At 43.2% G+C, this 19,790-nt stretch overlaps 3 protein-coding genes across 4 annotated transcripts in view; 2 read left to right on the top strand and 1 right to left on the bottom strand.

Moving 5' to 3' along the window:
• LOC144698217 (uncharacterized) overlaps positions 1-19,790 on the bottom strand; it is a 141,715-nt gene that overhangs the window by 118,959 nt on the left and 2,966 nt on the right. Inside the window, exon 3 of one of the 2 annotated variants that reach the window (XR_013580462.1) lies at positions 11,832-13,351. Coding sequence is in view for 1 of the 2 variants with exons in the window: in XM_078570193.1 (XP_078426319.1) it covers positions 12,546-13,136 (591 nt within the window). In the remaining variant the exon portion in view is untranslated. Of the gene's footprint in view, positions 1-10,104; positions 13,352-19,790 lie in introns of those variants that run through there. The other variant, XM_078570193.1, reaches the window with a different exon arrangement.
• Positions 330-3,558, top strand: LOC144697799 (uncharacterized). The gene is made up of 2 exons (XM_078569791.1): positions 330-1,290; positions 2,599-3,558. The coding sequence occupies exon 1, from the start codon at positions 330-332 to the stop codon at positions 1,230-1,232; it is 903 nt and encodes a 300-aa protein (XP_078425917.1). The 3' UTR covers positions 1,233-1,290; positions 2,599-3,558.
• On the top strand, positions 14,783-17,077 carry LOC144698191 (uncharacterized). Its single transcript, XM_078570149.1, has 2 exons — positions 14,783-14,863; positions 15,887-17,077. The coding sequence occupies exon 2, from the start codon at positions 16,260-16,262 to the stop codon at positions 17,046-17,048; it is 789 nt and encodes a 262-aa protein (XP_078426275.1). The 5' UTR covers positions 14,783-14,863; positions 15,887-16,259; the 3' UTR covers positions 17,049-17,077.

Raw genomic sequence — 19,790 nt, 5'->3', positions numbered from 1 at the left:
GATTCATTCACCTCAATGTCACAGCCTGTCCTTGTGTTTTTGTCGGTTCTGTTTCACAGTTCCTTGTTTATGTTTTAAATTCATTTTGTAGAGTATTAGAAGGATTTTCAGTTTGGAAAGTCAAACCACTATCACATCAAAATCAGCCAGAGTCACTTGATTCATCAGGACCTGAATATTATCATCCTTTGAACATGGAAGCAAAAAGTACCGTTCACACCAGGGATAAACCGTGGAAATGTGGGGACTGTGGGAAGGGATTCAGATCCCCGTCTGATCTGGAAACTCATCGACGCAGTCACACCGGGGAGAGGCCATTTAGCTGCTCCATGTGTGGGAAGGGATTCATTCAGTTAGTCTGCCTTCAGAGACACCAGCGACTTCACACTGGGGAGAGGCCGTTCACCTGCTCCGTGTGTGGAAAAGGATTCACTCTCTCATCCCACCTGCTGAAACACCAGCAAGTCCACGCTGAAAAGAGAGAGTTTAAATGCCCTGACTGTGAAAAGAGCTTTAAAAACCCACATGGACTGAGGGAGCACCAGCGCATTCACACCGGGTATGCACCGTTCAGCTGCTCACAGTGTGGGAAGAGGTTCAGGACATCGCCCCACCTTCTGACACATCAACGGGTTCACACTGACGAGAGACCTTTTAAATGTCCAGACTGTGGAAAGTGCTTCAAAGGTTCTGGGGATCTGCAATATCATCAACGCATTCACACTGATGAGAGACCGTTCAGGTGCTCTCACTGTGCGACTGGGTTCAGACGATCATCTGAACTTACTGTACATGAACGAGTTCACACTGGGGAAAGGCCGTTCACCTGCTCCAAATGTGGGAAGGGATTCACCCAGTCATCCAACCTGCTGACACACCAGCTAGTTCACACTGGGGAGAGGCCCTTCACCTGCTCTGAATGTGGAAAGGGATTCACACGACCATCCCACTTGCTCACACACCAGCGAGTTCACACTGGTGAGAGGCCATTCACCTGTTCCGTGTGTGGGAAGGGATTTAATCGATCATCCAACCTGCTGAGACACCAGCGAGTTCACACTGGGGAGAGGCCCTTCACCTGTCCCGTGTGTGGGAAGGGATTTACTCATTCATCCAACCTGCTGACTCACCAGCGAGTTCACACTGGGGAGAGGCCCTTCACCTGCTCCGTGTGTGGGAAGAGATTTAATCGATCTTCTAACCTGCTGACACACCAGCGAATTCACACGTGACTGCACTGTTCAAATTCTGCTGCTGTTAATTAGATTCAGGAGTGAACCTTGTTAATTATGATATTGGGTAAGTGTTGTTGCTAATCACATTATCCGGGCTGGAGTTGACAGAATTGTAAAGTGCCTTTCACAATCTCAGGACATCTCTGTGCGCAGCAAACCTCCACAACAGCAATGTGATCATGACCAGGGATGACCTGTTTTTAGTCAGATTGGTTGAGGGTGAAATATTGCCCTCACCATGGAGTGCGCCCCTGCTCTCCTTAAAAATAGCAGCCATGGGATCTTTCACATCCGCCTGAGAGAGCAGACAGGACCCTCAGTTTAACATCCTCACATCTCCTTATGTGGCTCAGGGTCATCACTCCTGTGAAGCCCTTTGGGATGTTTCTCACTGCGTGAAAGTAGCTTTATAAATGTGAGATGAATGCGACATCACAGACATAGATGTGTTGGGTAAAACTGAACCAGGCGCTGCCTGCAGCTGAGAGCCGAACACACGGGAACCGTCAACAACAATTGGAATGCTGCAGTTTTTATAATACCGTATAAAGAATAAAAGGAACAGCAAATAATGACTAAAAGATTAATAAAGAGGGAGAAATTAGACTACAAGAGAAAGCTAGCTAGAAATATAAAAACAGGTGGAGTTTCGACAAGTATTTAAAAAGGAAAAGAATCAGTAAAGTGAGCATTGGTCCTCTAGAGAGTGAGTCTGGGGAATTAATAATGGAAAATAAGGAAATGGCGGACAAACACAACAAATTTTAGCACCTGTCTTCACTGCAAAGAATACAAATAACCTGCCAGAAATGATTGTGAATCAGGAGGTGAAAGAGAGAGAGGAACTTAAAACAATTACAGGGAACTTATAACAGGCACCAGGGAAAGGGGACCGAGAATATTATTAGAACTAAAAACTGACAAGTCCCTTGGTCCTGATGGACTTCATCCTAAGGTCTAAAAAGAAGTGGCTGCTGAAATAGTAGATGCATTGGTTTTAATTTTCCAAAATTCCCTAGATTCTGGAAAGATCTCATCAGATTGGAAAATAGTGAATGTGACTCTTCTATTCAAGGAGGGAGACAGAAAGCAGGAAACTATAGGCTAGTTAGTTTAACATCTGTCATTGGCAAAATCCTAGAATCTATTATTCAGGAGGTTCTAATGGGCACTTAAAAAGTCTCAATGTAATCAGGCAGCGTCAACATGGTTTTGTGAAACAGAAATCATGCCTGACTGATTTATAAGTGTTCTTTGGGGAAGTAACAAGCAACAAGGTAAGGGGAACCTGTGGATGTGCTGTACTTCGATTTCCAGAAGGCATTTGACAAAGTGCCACATCAAAGGTTACTGCACAAAATTAGAGCTCATGGTGTAAAGGGCATTACAATTAATTTATGGGGTACAACTCATTTGACCTGATGTCCCCAATTGTGTATTATCTAATAAATCATTTGGTTCACACTAGACTCAATCATCGGAGAAGACTGAATACTTCAGATGGTAAATTTAAAAGATTTATTAACAATTAAAAGGTAGAAAGGTAACAAGTTAAAAAATTAGAAAACTAAGTTTCAATTAACAGTAAAAGGAAAAATCTTAACAACTAAGCAGACTTCTCACACCTTCCTCGGGTGATCAAGCTGAAGGTGTGAAGTGATGCTAACCCTCTGCTTGGCCGTCGACAGTCGATCTTTCAGAATCCCGTCTCAAACACTCAGTGCGTGGATAACATGCCAGCAAAATGGCTTCTCCACACCTTCATTTGATCCCCGTAACTCATATTTTCTTATCTCAAATTAGCCTAACTGTCAAACAATAATTAACTGTCTGCTTATTTATAATTTGTTTCTCACATATGTGAGCATCTTTCCACACAGTAATAAAATGGGGCTACTCCCTATATTTCAGTATCTGATTTTTAATAATTCTTGAATAATGCCTTATTCTTTACCCATCTTTATGTTACTCCCCAAGGACATAAAGACTTCGACTTAGCACAACTCATCTTTTTAGATTGGTCTGTGAAAGATCATTTTACAATGCACTGTCTTATAATGTACATTTAGTACATTTAAAATTATGTGTAAGCATTACAGACTTTCTGTCCCAGGTTATATGTCCAGTCTTTACCAATACATCTATTGATTAATTGCTTATCCTTCAACTGTCTCACAGTTGAGTCTCACTACTTTGTTCAATCATTCCTGGCCGGTTTCCATTCATGCAGTAACTGGTTTATATTACTATCACAGAATCACAGTGCAGAAGAGGCCCTTCGGCCCATCATGTCTGCACCGACACATGAGAAACACCTGACCTACCTACCTAATCCCATTTACCAGCACTTGGCCCATAGCCTTGAATGTTATGACGTGCCAAGTGCTCATCCAGGTACTTTTTAAAGGATGTGAGGCAACCTGCCTCCACCACCCTCCCAGGCAGCGCATTCCAGACCGTCACCACCCTCTGGGTAAAAAGGTTTTTCCTCACATCCCCCCTAAACCTCCTGCCCCTCACCTTGAACTTATGCCCCCTTGTGATTGACCCTTCAACTAAGGGGAACAGCTGCTCCCTATCCACCCTGTCCGTGCCCCTCATAATCTTGTACACCTTGATCAGGTCGCCCCTCAGTCTTCTCTACTCCAATGAAAACAACCCAAGTCTATCCAACCTCTCTTCATAACGTGAATATCATCCCAGGCAACATCCTGGTGAATCTCCTCTGCACCCCCTCCAGTGCAATCACATCCTTCCTATAATGTGGCGACCAGAACTGCACACAGTACTCCAGTTGTGGCCTCACCAAGGTTCTATACCACTCCAACATGACTTCCCTACTTTTGTAAACTATGCCTCGATTGATAAAGGCAAATGTCCCTTATGCCTTTTTCACCACCCCACTAACATGCCCCTCCACCTTCAGAGATCTATGGACACACACGCCAAGGTCCCTTTGTTCCTCAGAACTTCCTAGTGCCGTGCCATTCATTGAATACTTCCTTGTCAAATTACTCCTTCCAAAGTGTATCACCTCACACTTTTCAGGGTTAAATTCCATCTGCCACTTATCGGCCCATTTGACCATCCCGTCTATATCTTCCTGTAGCCCAAGACACTCAACCTCACTGTTAACCACCCAGCCAATCTTTGTGTCATCCGCAAACTAACTAATCCTACCCCCCCGCATCATCATCTATGTCATTTATATAAATGACAAATAACAGGGGACCGAGCACAGATCCCCAGATCCCTGTGGTACGCCACTGGACACTGGCTTCCAGTCACTAAAGCATCCTGTCATCACCCTCTGCCTCCTACAACTAAGCCAATTTTGAATCCACCTCATCAAATCACCCTGTATCCCATGTACATTTGCCTTCTTTCTAAGTCTCCCATGTGGGACCTTGTCAAAGGCTTTGCTGAAATCCATATAAACTACATCAACTGCACTACCCTCATCGACACACCTGGTCACCTCCTCAAAAAATTCAATCAAATTTGTTAGGCATGACCTCCCTCTGACAAATCCATGCTGACTATCCCTGATCAAACCTTGCCTCTCCAAGTGGAGATAGATACTCTCCTTCAGAAATTTCTCCAATAGTTTCCCTGACGTGAGACTCACTGGCCTGTAGTTCCCTGGCTTACCTCTACAACACTTCTTAAATAGTAGAACCACATTAGCTCTTCTCCAGTCCTCTGGCACCTCCCCCTTGGCCAGAGAGGAATTAAAAATTTGGGTCAGAGCCCCTGCGATCTCCTCCCTTGCCTCCCTCAGCAGTCTGGGACACAAATCATCCGGACCTGAAGATTTGTTCACTTTTAAGCCTGCCAACACCTCCAATACCTTGTCACTCCCCATATCAATTTGCTTAAGAACCTTGCAGTCTCTCTCCCCGAGTTCAATAACCTTCATCCTCACTCTCTTGGGTGAAGACGGATATGAAGTATTCATTCAACACTCGAGCGATGTCCTCTGGCTCCACCCATAGATTGCCTCCTTTGTCCCTAACGGGGCCTACTCTTTCCCTGGTTATCCTCATCCCATTGATATACTTATAGAATATCTTGGGATTTTCCCTACTTTTACCAGCCAGAGGTTTCTCATATCCCCTCTTTGCTCTCCTAATTGCCTTCTTAAGCTCCACCCTGCACTGTCTGTACGCCACTAATGCCTCTGCTGATTTGCTTCCCTTGTACCTGCTAAAAGCCTCTCTTTTCCTTCTCATCATAACCTGAACATCTCTGGTCATCCATGTCTCCTGGATTAGTTCAAAATGGCTTCTTGACCTGTTAGCTTACTAACGTCTGTTAGTTCCATCTATGGCCCAATCACAGTTGTTACAATAGACAGTCAAGTCACAATAGTTACATTGACAGCCAACAAAACTGACAAAATTACTCCGGTTACAGTATCTCTCAGGAGGTGGAATCGGTTGATCTGCCGTTCTGCTTTGGGCTGCATTAGAGGGCTTAAGTTGGTGTTTGGTGAGTTGAGGGAGTTCAGTGAAGAGGGAAGGAGGTGATCCTTTCATTTTCTATCTTTTCTCTGCCTGCAGTAGCTGACTCTTACTTTGCTACAGTGGAAGCCTGTAAAGCAGCAGGAGTTCAGTGAGAAAGAGAGAGCCCAAAAAGGCAGAGAGAGGGAGAGCCAGGAGTTTACAGAGAAAATCAAAAGTGACATGACAGGAGTCCCATAAGTTGATTAGTTGGTAAGTATAGGCCTTTCCGGACTCACCACAGAGAAGAGAGACAATTGGTAAGTGACAGGTTGGTTATTATATTGTACCATACTGTAGTAAACAGTTTATATAAAGTTTAAGATATGGGAGTGCAGCTTGGCCATGTGGAATGTGCATCCTGCAAGATGTGGTAACTTGTGCAGGCACAAAGTGCCATCGATGACTATATCTGTAGGAAGTATCACCAGCTGGAGAAACTTGAGCTGCAGGTTGCGGAACTTGAGCAGCGGCTGGAGTCTGTGGTGCATCCACAAGGCTGAGGATTATGTGGATAGCACGTTAAGAAAGGTGGTCACACCACAGCTAAGAAGTACACAGGCAGAGAGGGAATGGGTGATCTCCATCGTACCTGAGAGAAACAGGCAGGAAGTGCAGAAATCCCCTGAGGTTATCTTGCTCTCTAACCGCTTTTCTATTTTGGATACTGCTGAGCAAGATGGTCCCTCAGAGGACTGTAACAAGAGCCAAGATTGTGGCTCAGCTGCACAAGAGAGAGCAGAAAGTGTGGAAAAGGTATAGTGGTAGGGGATTCCATAGTTAGGGGAGCAGACAGTTGTTTCTACAGCTATAGACCTGACTCCAGGATGGTATGTTGCCTCCCTGGTGCCAGGGTCAAGGATGTCACAGAGTGGCTGCAGGACATTCTTTTGGCAGAGGGTGAACAGCCAGAGGTCATGATGCACATTGGGACCAATGACATAGGTAGGAAAAGGAATGAGGTCCTGAAAGCAGATTTTAGGGAGTTAGGGAGGGAATTAAAGAGCAGGACCTCAAGAGTAGTAATCCCAGGATTACTCCCAGTGCCATGTGCTCGTAAACATAACAATAGAAATATTGAGCTGTTCAACATTTGGCTGGAGAAATGGAGTAGGAGGGAGGACTTTAGATTTCTGAGGCATTAGGATTGGTTCTGTGGCAGGTGGGATCTGTACAAGAAGGACGGGTTATACCTTAACAGGACTGGGACTAATGTCTTTGTTGGGAGGTTTGCTAGTGCTGTTGGGGAGGGTTTAAACTAGATTGGGAGAGGGGTAGGAACCTGAAGGAAAAATCAGATTGGAGAGCAGAAAAACTGCCAGTGGGAAGTAGTGAAGTATTAACTGATAAGGGGGATACATCAGAGAGTAGCACCGAGGTAAATAGAATACTTAGGGAGTTTGATAGAATCAGAGTAGGGAATAGTAAGTCATTGGATGGGGTCAGATTGGTCAAGACATTGCCCTGAGGAATGAGTCAGCAAATGGCTGTCACTTATTCTGTTCAATTGAAATAGACACAATCTTTGTACATGTTCTTTCTGTCTGCAAAGAACAGGGCCTTGTGTATTAATATATGTAGCTTCCAGTAGACGCAATGCACCACATTGCAAGCCTGACTGGCAATCTTAAATTGGTTGTGAGTGTAATTCTAAGTTCATTGAGAGTTACTTAGCAAATGTCCAATTGTAGAATCACATCTAATGTTGGCCACTGTGTTTTGAGTTTTGCAAGCACGGGCTGGTTGTCTACAGTCTGTACCCTGCCCGTTGTGAACAGCGGCTGGGACATGCAGTTTGATAAGATCTGCCAGTCTTTGGGATGTACAGCCTACATACCCAGCATCACACTGGCACTGAAATTTATATACCACATTACTCATTTGTGTGATAGGTAAAATGTCTTTTTGGCTTGATGGCAGCATTCTGTTAGTGGTGACTACCATTCATGTTGCTGCTACATAGTAGCAGCATGAAACTGCTAGCTTCATCTGTTGCATACATTTTTCAGATACCTTGCCCTTCCTGAGGTAGACTGGGCACTTTTCAGGGTCGAAAGTGACAGCAGAAAGTTCTCAGTACCATTTGAACTTAAATTCCAATTTTGTTCATTTGAGACTTTAACCATTCAGGCAATAGGAAACAAGTGATTCAGGAAACTTTAATAAGTTCTAAGTTCATACTTATCACAGCAGGGCAGTGACTTTACAGGCGTACTACGGTTCTTGCTTCCCGGTTCAGCTTTGGATGCAGGTCGACACTTGGTCTTCTTTCTCTCTCTGGAGCCTTCTGGTTTTCTGCTTTCAGCCAACAAGCAGTTTTCAGTTTCAAATTCAGTGCGGCTTGGTGAAAGCTGCTGCTTATTAACTCATTACAAGTCACAATCCACAGTATGATCAATGATATTGCATTCTGATTGGCCTAAACAAGGCGAGGCTATTTTCTAAGTGGCTCAAGGGGTGTGTGATCAATCTGTGATTGGTTCCCAAGGGTGATTGTCATCGATTGATGTCACCTACCAGTATCCCCAGACTGGTTCCTTAAAATTCCAGTTACTTATAGGATCATCCTCCTCATTAAAGTTTGTTTCTGTTATTTTAATAACTTCTTACCAAGATAAAATGAGGTTTTATGATATCTTCCTTGGCTATTTGTTCAATATGCTGTCATGCCTCATGAATGATACCTTGAGATGGTTGTCTCAAACTTTGCTGAATTGGTGCAGGTTCGTTATTAAATCAAAACCTTTATCAGTGACTTTCGAGGCCATTTGCTAGGTGTTTCTTTTTTGTGCTGTTGGTAATTGTTACTCTACTTTTAAAACAAAGGATAGAATAGAAAAGTTGCTTAAAACTATGTAGGCCTATTACAGAAGATTACAAAATAGGTAATACTTAAAAGTTATAAGAGTGCATATAAAATATAAGTGCATATCAATAATTAGTGTTTAAAATGTAAGGTCGTAAAGTCTCCTTCTACATTCAGTTATTACATAGTCTTGAGTGATAAAAGTCTAAAAGGATTATACAGTTACAAAACACAATGTTATAAAAATTAACAACAAAGATTAATACAAAGAATACATTGAGCCAAATGTAATTGCTTTCTTCGAAAACACTATGAATTAAAACTAGCTTAATGTAGAACACAGCTGTTGTTATTCTTTCCCTCCTCTCTACAATAAATCTTTCCTAACTTTCCTTTGCTGATAACACCAGGTTTCGATAAGGTATTACGATGTGGGGGGATGTAAGCTTGCCCGTTCAACCTTGAAAGTGGCAAGTTCTCACAATGTGGCTCTGTGAAATGGAAATGCATACAACAGGGGCCTCTTCAGCAGTTGTTCTGTAATTAACTCATTAGTATGTTACCTCCATTGTGTCTAAAGTCCTGTAGTGCCTTTATCTGTCAAGTGAAGCTAAGCAGAGTCACATGATACTAAATGCTGACGTCCTCTATTGGTTACAGTTTAAAAGGATAATATACCATAAAGTTAATTGATCAATATAATTTGATCATGTGATCTAAACTAAGACTAATCAATAAACATCAATTTCCCTATATGGCCTTAGGCCCGTTCATGAGTTTGCATGATATACAGCACAAAACGATTTGATCAGGGTGGCCATTATTCCTCAGGATGCCTTTGATGCGCCCTATTTACAAGGTTGTCGATAGGGCCAGTCTTATAGTGTGTGCAGCTGTAAGAATCCCAATGCGTATATTGACCAATGAAGGCTCCATCCTGTACTCAAATTCACCTTTGAAATGGAGCAGTCAAATGAACTCCCTTTCCTTGACGTACGAGTTGAGAAATCTGCCAGGGGGTTATCTACCACGGTCTACCACAGGCCTACCTTCAATGTGCTAAGAATTATGCTGACAGCCAATTTAAGATTGTCAGTTGGGCTTGAAATGTGGCACTTTTGTATGTACAGGAAGCTACATATATTAATACATAGGTCCCTGTTCTTTGCAGGCAGAAAGAACAAGTACGTACATTGTGTCTGTTTCAGCTAAACAAAATAAGTGACAGCCAATCGCTGACTCATTCCTCAGGGCAATGTCTTGACCAATCAGGGTCAAGCTGCCTGGTTTAAATTTCAAACAATGCTTGGAAGCTAACTGTCAGTCACCATCAGTGGTGCATTCCCCATGGCAATGCCACTTCACATACAGTATAAATTGTTGTTACACCCTTATATTGATATTCTTGCAAGTGTCCTGATGAGTGCAAGATGAAAAGCTTAGACGTGTCTCCTTTTCCAGTCTTAATGTTTAAAAATAAAGATCCAGCCACTACAATATAATTGTCTTTTGCATTGAGTGACTAATGATAACTTAATCAAGGGTCATTACTGAATAATCATATGTTTTATGATGGGCTTTAATACAAAATGAACATATAGTCAATAAAGTGAAGTTGCAGAATGTGAAAAGGCAACAATCCTTGTAGAGGTTAAGATGGCTTCCTTGACCTTGTTACTTATAACAGTGAATATATTATGAAAGCGATTGATTTTTAAAACTGAATTTCATTACGCAGACCTGCCTACAGTTTCCTACATTATACCATTGACTACACTTCAAAACTGCTGCATTGGCTGTAAAACGCTTTAGGGAGTCCTGTGGTCCTGAGAGGTGCTACAGAAATGCATTTTTTTCTGATTGTCCACAAACTTGGATATATTTCAATCTCTTCCTCAAAACCATTGATAAAGATTGAGCCTTAATTTTGTGTAATAATCACGTCTTTGATACCATCTCGAATGCTATGTGAAACTTCAAACACACTATATCCTGAATTATTTGTTTTAGAACAGTAAGTTGTTGTGATTTAGAATTCACTCCCTGAAAACTTTGCGAGAAGCAGATTCAGCTCGATCTTTTAAAAGGGAACTGGACAGATTTTTGAAAGCAAAAGTAAACTGCAGGGCGACTGAATTAATTGGGTAGTTTTTCAAAGAGCCAGCATGAGCACGATGGGCCTAATGTGCTCCATCTCTGCTCTCTGAGTCTTGTAGCCATTTAAAGTGAGTGGCAAAGACCTGGAATCTGCTTCCAATGAGAGTGATAGAAGCAGAGATGATGGAGTGATTTTGAAAGGAAATTGGGTGGGCACTTGTGGGAAATAAACCTACAGGCATGTGGGGATGGAATGGGACAATAGGACTGACCAGTTTACTCTGGACAGCTGTCATGCAATTGATTGGCTGAATGGTCCCATTCCTTATCTTAATGATTCTATGACATAAAGAGAGGAATTTCAGCTGCTCCAGTCTCTCCAACTAACTGAAGTCTGTCATCTTGTAAATCCTGTTTCCAGCCTCTCAAAGAATTTCACATCTTTCCTTAAATGTTGGCCCATATATAGGGTTCCTTTCTAGAGGGACAGAATTGAGAAGCAGGGAGGTTATGCTACTGGTATAAGATGCTAGTTCACTAGATACTAGGGAGGTCAACTTGTTTAGGACCATGTTAGACTGCACTGGGAGTAGTGTCAATATTTGTGATTTCCATTTAGAAGAAGGAAATAGAGGCACTGGAGAAGGGGCAATAAAAACTCACAAGAATAATACTAGAACTGAGAGCATTTAACCCTCAGGAAAGGCTGGGGGACTTTTCTCTAGAAAAGAGAAGGCTGAAGGGTGACCTGATGGAAGTCCTTAAGATTATGAAGGGGTTCAATAATCCAATAGGGATTTCATGAGAAACCTCCTTACCCAGCAAGTGGTGAGAAAGTGGAACTCACTACCGCAGCGAGTGGTTGAGCTGAATAACATGAATACATTGAAGAGGAAGCTAGATACATACATGAGGGAGACAGGAATAGAAGGATATGCTGATGGAGAAGATGAAGAGGGTGGGTAGAAGCCCATGTGGAGCATAAGTACTGACATAGACCAATTGTGCTGACTGGCCTGGCCTGTGCTATAGACTCCATGGAACAGAGACAAATGTATATATTTTAGATCTACCTGTCGTGGTAGGAAAAACACGATTTATTATCCTGGATAAAATAAATTTTCTTCATCAGCTTTTGTGGATCATTTCAGTGGAAATATGCACTCCCAGGCTCAAAGAGCATCAGCCCACTGGAAGCAAAGTTGAGAGACCAGCCAGTCCAGCAGAAAGAAACCCTCTGACCCTCCCACTTCACCAACTGTCAGAATGAACATTGTTCAGTCCTGGATGTGGTTAACAGAATCACAGAATTGTTATGGCATAAGAGGCCACTCGGCCCATCCAGTCTGCACTGGCTCTCCGAATGAACATTATGACTTAGTGCCATTGACCTGCCTTTTTCCCGTATCCTTGCACATTTTTTCCATTCAAATAATCATCCAATGTCCTCTTGAATGCCTCGATTGAACCTGCCTCCATCACACTCCCAGGCTGTCCATTCCAGACTCAAACCACTCGCTGCGTGAAAAGGTTTTTCTCTCACATCACATTTGCTTCTTTTGCAACTCACTTTAAATCTTTGCCCCCTCATTCTTGACCCTTCTTTGAGTGGGAACAGTTTCTCCCCATGTGCTCTGTCCAGCCCCCTCATAATTTTGGACACCTCTATCAACTCTCCTCTTAGCCTTCCCTACTCCAAGGAGAACAGTTCCAACCTCTCCAACCTATCCTCATAACTGAAATTTCTGATCCCTGGAGCCATTCCCGTAAACCTCTTCTGCACTGTCTCTAATCCATTCACATCCTTCCTATAGTATGGTGCCCAGAACTGTACACAATACTCCAGCTGAGGTCGAACTAGTAGTTTATACCAGTAGCAATAACAGCAGAATCCAGCCCCTGTAATCACTTGTGAACTCGCTGGTGTCTCAACAGGTTGGCTAACTGAGTGAATCCTTTCCCACAGTCAGAACACGTGAACGGCCTCTCCCCAGTGTGAACTCGCTGGTGTGTCAACAAGTTGTATGAATTACTGAACTCCTTCCCACAAGCAGAGCAGGTGAATGGTCTCTCCTCAGTGTGAACTCGCTGGTGTCTCAGCAGGCTAGATAACTGAGTGAATCCTTTCCCACACACAGAGCAGGTGAATGGCCTCTCCCCAGTGTGGATTCGCTGGTGTGTCTGCAGGGCGGAAAAATGAGCGAATCCCTTCCCACACTCAGAGCAGGTGAATGGCCTCTCCCCGGTGTGAACTCGCTGGTGTGTCAGCAGGTTGGATGACCGAGTGAATCCCTTCCCACACACAGAGCAAGTGAATGTCCTCTCCCCTGTGTGAACTCGCTGGTGTGTCAGCAGGTTGGATGACCGAGCGAATCCCTTCCCACACAGAAAGCACGTGAATGGCCTCTCCCCGGTGTGAATGCGTCGATGAATTTCGAGTGCAGAAGGGGACTGGAATCCCTTCCCACAGTCCCCACATTTCCACCGTTTCTCCATGGTGTGGGTGTCCTTGTGACTCTCCAGGTTCGACGATCAGTTGAGGACTCATCCACAAACAGAACACGTGTACAGTCTCTCCATGCTGTGAATGGTCTGATGTTTTTGTCAAGCTGTGTAAATGGTTAATATTGTTTCCACAGTCAGTGCACGAGAACACTCTCACGTGGGCGTGTGCATCTTGATGCTTTTCCAGTCACATTGAACTTTAAGACCTTATGAAGCAATCAGAACAGACAAACATTTCTCCATTAGATTCAAAGGCTGATGATATTCAGGTCCCGATGAATTGAGTGACTCCGTCAGATCTTGACGTGATGTTTGGTTTGAGATTTCTGACTACAAATCCTCCCCTTCTAATATCCTGTAAAAGGAGTTTAGAAAAGTCATCACTGTCAGTAAAGGTGAGAAATTCAGAACAGGCAATTCTCGTTACTACGGCACATTCTTTCATCTCTTGTTCCCTCACACCTGTAAATCTCTATCCCACACACAATCGCTCCATTCTCATTCTGCTGTGCCAAATATTCACCGTCGCAATTCTCCTGAACAGATCCATGCTCACTGCTTCCTTTCCTGGAGAGATTATAAGAAATGGATAAGGAGAAGGCCATTCATCCCATCAAGCCTGCTCCACCATTCAATAAGATCCTACTTGATCTGATGTGGCCTTAACTGCACATTCCTGCCTGTCCCCATAATGCTGACTCCCTTGTCGATCAAAAATGTGTCCAACTCAGCTTTGAATGTGTTCAATGACCCAGCCTGCAGTACTCCCTGTGGAAGAGAATTCCAAAGAGTAATGCCCCCTGAGAGAAGAAATTCCTCCCCACCTTAAATGAGAGAACACTTATTTTTATACTGTGACCCCTAATTCTAGAATCCCCTGCGAGGTGAAGCATTCTCCAAGCATCTACCCTGTCAAACAGCCTCAGGATCCTATTTGTTTCAATAAAATCACCTCTCATTCTTCTGAACTCCATTGAGTTAAGGTTTAACCAGCTCAGCATTTTCTCATATTACTGTACTGTCACGTTAAATACCAGCCATTACCTGGACAAACCACCCTTTTTACTGAGTCCTGGGGCAACCTTTCTAGAGTCTCCACCCTGCCTGGATTCACCTCCTTCCCTCAATTCCTGCAATTCAACAATTTAAGCCCAGAATTAGAAAATAAATAGAAATGAGGAAACATTGATTTCCCCACAGATGTTACCCAGAGGAGGACGTTTTAGTCCGAAGCTCATTGTCCAACGACGCATTGTGACGTCCACCATGGAACCTTGCCTGAATCAGCCAATGGGAATCACTCTGCCCCGCGGTGACGTCTTCGGGTTGCAGTCTGCAGGCCAGGCGCGCAGACACGGGAGTCCCACCCCTACCCATTGTTCCCGCTCCCCCTGCACCTCCTCGAGCCAAGGTTTCCGGGTAACCAGCTGACGGCCCCGGCCAGAACGAGAAGCCGCACGGCGAATTCTCCCTCCCCCCACTGTCTACGGCGGTTGGCTGGGTCCAAAAATAGATCGAGAGTGACCGCTGGCGGCAGCCGCACTGCGCCTGCTCCGGACAGCTCGGGTCAGCAGCGCTTTCTGCGTCTGCGTCTGCGCACTGGGGGGGAGTTTACAAAATGTCTTCCCTTCATTTATTTCTGAGTTTGATTTTAAACAGCACAGCGTTTGTTATTAACTTCACACAGACACTAAACCTTCCTCCTCTGTCCAACATCTGTGAGTAAAACACTTTATTTCCCCCCTGGGAAATACAGAGAGTTGTGGGAATCTGTAACTGGAATTAGTGCCAAATATGCTGAGGGGGGAAATGCTGGTGATTTTGTGGAACCTGTTTTTTATTGTATAAACTGTTTAAAGTCAAATTTATCCTGTCTGTTCAAATCCTGTTTGTCTGTTAATGCATGTTTCATTTGTGTTGATTTTAGTTTGATTGTTACAGTAAAAATTTAAAAAGTGAAACCTTGTCCTTCGGTTTATTCCATTGGGTTTGTCTGGGAATGTGTTTATTTTAAGGTTATCGGTCTCCATGGGAATCATAACAACAAAGATATGTCTAGTGTTGTTATATGTTACATATTAGGTATAATATTTATGGTTCTATAACACATTTTGTTATTTTTAATCTTCTAATATAGTACTGTAGCTACATTATATATTTCCAGTCACATAGTCATTGCGGCACAGAAGGATTCTATTTGACAACTCAAGTCCATGCCGACTCCCTGTATAGCAATCCAGTCAGCCCCATTCCCCTTTTATATCTTGGTTCCCCGGCAAGTTCATTTTTTCAAGTGCACATCCAATTTCATTTTGAATCATTGATTGTCTTCACTTCCACCAGGTCATGACCACTCACTGCATAAATGGAGCTTTTCCGCACATTGCCCCCTCCACATCTAACCAAGTGATACGGGACTGTACATTATATTCATTTTTAGTCTAGTAACATAAACATATTTATATTAGGCTGACAGCCTGCATGAAGATTTTCAGGTCTCTGTGTCCAGTACAGGAAGCAGTGAGCATGGATTTGTCGATCAGCATGAATCAGAACCTTCAGGAGAATTGGGAGGGTGTGTTTTCGGTACAGCAGAGTGAGGATAGTGGGAGAGTGTGGGACTGAGGTTTACAGCTTTTGGGGATTGAGGGAGGAAAGAATGTTCCATAGAAATTAGAATTGTCTATTCTGAATTTCTATCCTTTACTGACAGTGATCACTTTTGTAAACTCCTTTTACAGGATATTAGAAGAGGAGGATTTACAGACAGAAATATCAAACCAAACATCACGTCAAGATTTGACAAAGTTACCCAACGCATTGGGACGTGAATGACATCAGCCTATGAATTTAGAAGGAGAAATGTCTGCCTGTTTCAAAAGGTTTTAAACATTAATCTAACTTGAAAAGCACTGAGATGCACACACCCTCGTGAATGTGTGCCACTGCACTGACTATGAAAGGAGCTTTAACCAGTTACAGAGCTGAAAAACATTCACAGCAGGGAAAAACCAGACACGTGTTGTGTGTGTGGATGAGGCTTCAACTGACTGTAGAACTTGGAGAGACACAAGGACCCCCACACCATGGAGAAACCATGGAAATGTGGGGACTATGGGAAGGGATTCCGTGCCCCGCTGTGAACTGGAAACTCATCACCGCAGCCACAGCGGGGAGAGGCCGTTCATCTGCTCCGTGTGTGGAAAGGGATTCATTGATTCATCCACCGTGCAGAGACATCAGCGAGTTCACACTGGGGAGAGACCATTCACCTGCTCTGAGTGTGGGAAGGGATTCACACGGTCATCTGCCCTGCGGAAGCATGAGCGATTTCACACTGGTGAGGGGCTGTTCACCTGCTCTGAGTGTGGGAAGGGATTCACTCACTCATCCCTCCTGCTTACACACCAACGTATTCTCACCAGGCAGAGGCGATTCACCAGCTCCATGTGTGGGAAGGGATTCAGTCAGCCCAGTCCGCTGGGGCACCAAGGTACTCAGACCAATGAGAAACCTGTTCAATGCTCTGACTGTGGGAACTGCTTTACACATTATGTGCTGGTGGACCATCAGGTAGGAATTCACACTGAGGAGAGACTGTTCAGCTGCTGTCACTGCACAAAGACCTTTAGAATGTCACATGATTTACTGAGACATCAGCGAGTTCACACCAGGGAGAAGCCGTTCACCTGTTCTGACTGTGGGAAGGGATTCGGCGATTCATCCAACCTGCAGAGACATCAGCGAGTTCACAGTGGAGAGAAGCCGTTCACCTGCTCCGTGCGTGGGAAAGGATTCAGTGATTCATCCAACCTGCTGAGGCACCAGCGAGTTCACAATGGAGAGATTTGTTCACCTGCTCAGTTTGTGGGAAGGAATTCACTCATTCATCCGAGCTGCTGAGACACCATGGCAGTCACACCAATTAGAGCCTTTTAGATGCTCTGACCGTTGGTGTTAATTGTATCAATTGAGGTTAAGTATCTACAGGTGAAGGGCATTGATTGGATGGTTACATAAGCCCATATAAGAGACACTTACTGACATAGAGTGGAGTCAGGAGGCCTATACCTGTAATGTTTCACTCTGTGAATAAATCTATACCAAGTAAAGATTGGCTGCAGTTTCTTCTTTTACCATAAGGCTGTCAGTACTATAATATGTTAACAGAGAATGTTTGTCTAATGGTGAAGGTTTGAAACTCAAGGAAAATAAGATTTCACACAGAGTCCTACAATCCTAGCATCTTTTGTGAGAAATGGCTGAAAGCAAGTGGAAATTGTTAGGGTCTGATTACCCACGAATGCTCTCGGAGTCTGAGCCATACGACCAGTGGAAGAATGAAGTGGACACAGATTACGTCTCAACCAAGGAGGAAACAAGGTACGGTCTTGGCATTGTCACTACTCTCAAAAGAAAGCCAAACACCTTGTTTTAACCAATAAAGCTACACAACAAGATTTCACTTGTTTTTTTTACCAAAACAAACTTTATTGTACATAAAAGAACTAAACAAAGCAAGTACTAATAACTTAATATGGTTTATAACTACATATGTTGTGCCCTCAGGTTTACATCTTAGTTTCCCCATGATTCTCTCATAAGGCACATCAAGTATGTCACAGTGCTCTGGAGAATTCTCCTCAGTTCCAGCTATTCTCAGAGGTTAAACTTTCATTTATCATCTCTTGATTGTGGCTGCTCAGTTCCTTGTTATTTTTCCAATGCTTCCAAGCTAATCTGCTGTGTAGGTCACTGGTAAAAAATCTTCTTTCGCCATTTTAAGAATGTCACTCAAAATGTTATGACCACAGCTGATGTTATTGCTGAGCAAGCCAGACTCCTGAGTGAAGTCTGTCTTGCTGATAATAAACTTTTTTTGCGAAAACAAGGAGGAAGAGCAACTGACCTCAAAAGCACAGAACTCCAGTCATAGCTTTAGAATTTTTTTAATTAAAGGATTTATTAAAAAGGAAAGCTTAAGCACACAAGATAAAAGTTAAAACAGCCTTCCAGAACAACCCTCAAAAACATGCTTTGTCAAAAGTAGACAACTGCACTACCTTTTTGGCAGCAACCCCTGACAGATTTTGACCATAAAAACCCAGTAAACATTACCCATGTCAAGGAATTATTCTCACTTTACCAAAGGTGTACCTCACGGATTCTCAGGCACTTCCACTCTGATATGGAATTCCAAAAGGAGGTTCAGAAATAAACTGTTTCCTAAAACAAAGACTTCTGGCTTAACACTGGGTGGCTCCCTCCAATTCTAAACTTTTACAGTTTCTCAGCCGCTCACACACAGAGAAGCTGAACCTCAGTGGGTTCCCCCACAGCAACCCTCAACAGTTAAACACCCCTTTCCTTAAATATCTTTTTCCCCTTTCATCTCAGGTTCCATTGTCCTGAAACACCTCTTTGAAATTCAACTTCTCCAAATATAAAAATATTTCATGTTTTCTGTTTTGCCTCTACTTTTGGGTCAATAAAATTTAATATGCCTTCCCCTATTTACTCATGGAATCCCTGTTAGATGTAAATGTCCCCTGTTACTTCTGAACTCCCTTTTTGAAATTCAAAGCTGAAAAACCCATTTCCCACTGATATCACAACGCAAATTTCAGAACCAACCTATTTACTTGTAACTCAAACCCACCATAACCTCTGCACCACATGCACAAACCTAACACCTTTAACCTTTCATCTCTTAGACCTCAGACAACCTTTCTCTAGTAACCTCCCCCTTGCTTAATTAACCTTCCACACACACCCACAGCTTTCTACACAGAAAACATCATCACAAAAATATACATCTCTCATCACAAAATGCTTTTTATGTTCAAGCAAAAGTGTTTGATACTCCTGTGTGGTCTGGTCTTTGAACAATTTATTATCCTTTCGGTTCACCTAATCTCATTCAGATCGAGCTTAATTTAATTTTTTTCCAGTGATGTTGACAGCTTCTTCATTCTGGACTTTCAATTCTTTTTTCAAACATTTTGAGTCTCCCACGTCACTCACAAACTATTTCATTCCAATCATTTTGGAGTTTGAAGTGTTTTTTCTGTGAACTGTCCCTTTGCCTGAACTCCTGCTGCTGTTATATCTTGTTCTGTCTCAGCACAGGCAGCTACATATAATTCAGTGTTCGGTGTCATTAACCCTTTAGGGTATCTTTGAGATCTTAGTTCCTTCTGAAGTGGGCTTTTATCTTGAGATGTTTCAGGCACTTTTCCTGACTCTGCACTGTCCGTGACTAGGGTGGACACATCACTATCTTTATTTTGTATCAGTTTGTAGCTTAACCGGGTCACGAATAGGCTAGGGTTTTTTTTTTACTCACAGGAACATCTTCTGAACTGTGAACACGGTCCCAGAAAGTGGAAAAACAATATCACCTATTATTTTTTTTTTTATTCATGGGATGTGGGCTTCGCTGGCTGGGCCAGCATTTATTGCCCATCCCTAGTTGCCCTTGAGAAGGTGGTGGTGAGCTGCCTTCTTGAACTGCTGCAGTCCATGTGGTGTAGGTACACCCACAGTGCTGTTAGGAAGGAAGTTCCAGGATTTTGACCCAGCGACAGTGAAGGAACGGCGATATATTTCCAAGTCAGGATGGTGGTGACTTGGAGGGGAACTTCC

The sequence above is a fragment of the Cetorhinus maximus genome, chromosome 23 (genome assembly GCF_964194155.1).
Source record: "Cetorhinus maximus chromosome 23, sCetMax3.hap1.1, whole genome shotgun sequence".
In the NCBI taxonomy this organism is placed as follows: domain Eukaryota; kingdom Metazoa; phylum Chordata; class Chondrichthyes; order Lamniformes; family Cetorhinidae; genus Cetorhinus; species Cetorhinus maximus.
The sequence above is the reverse complement of the archived record's forward strand: the minus strand, read 5'-3'. Positions and strand labels throughout refer to the sequence as shown.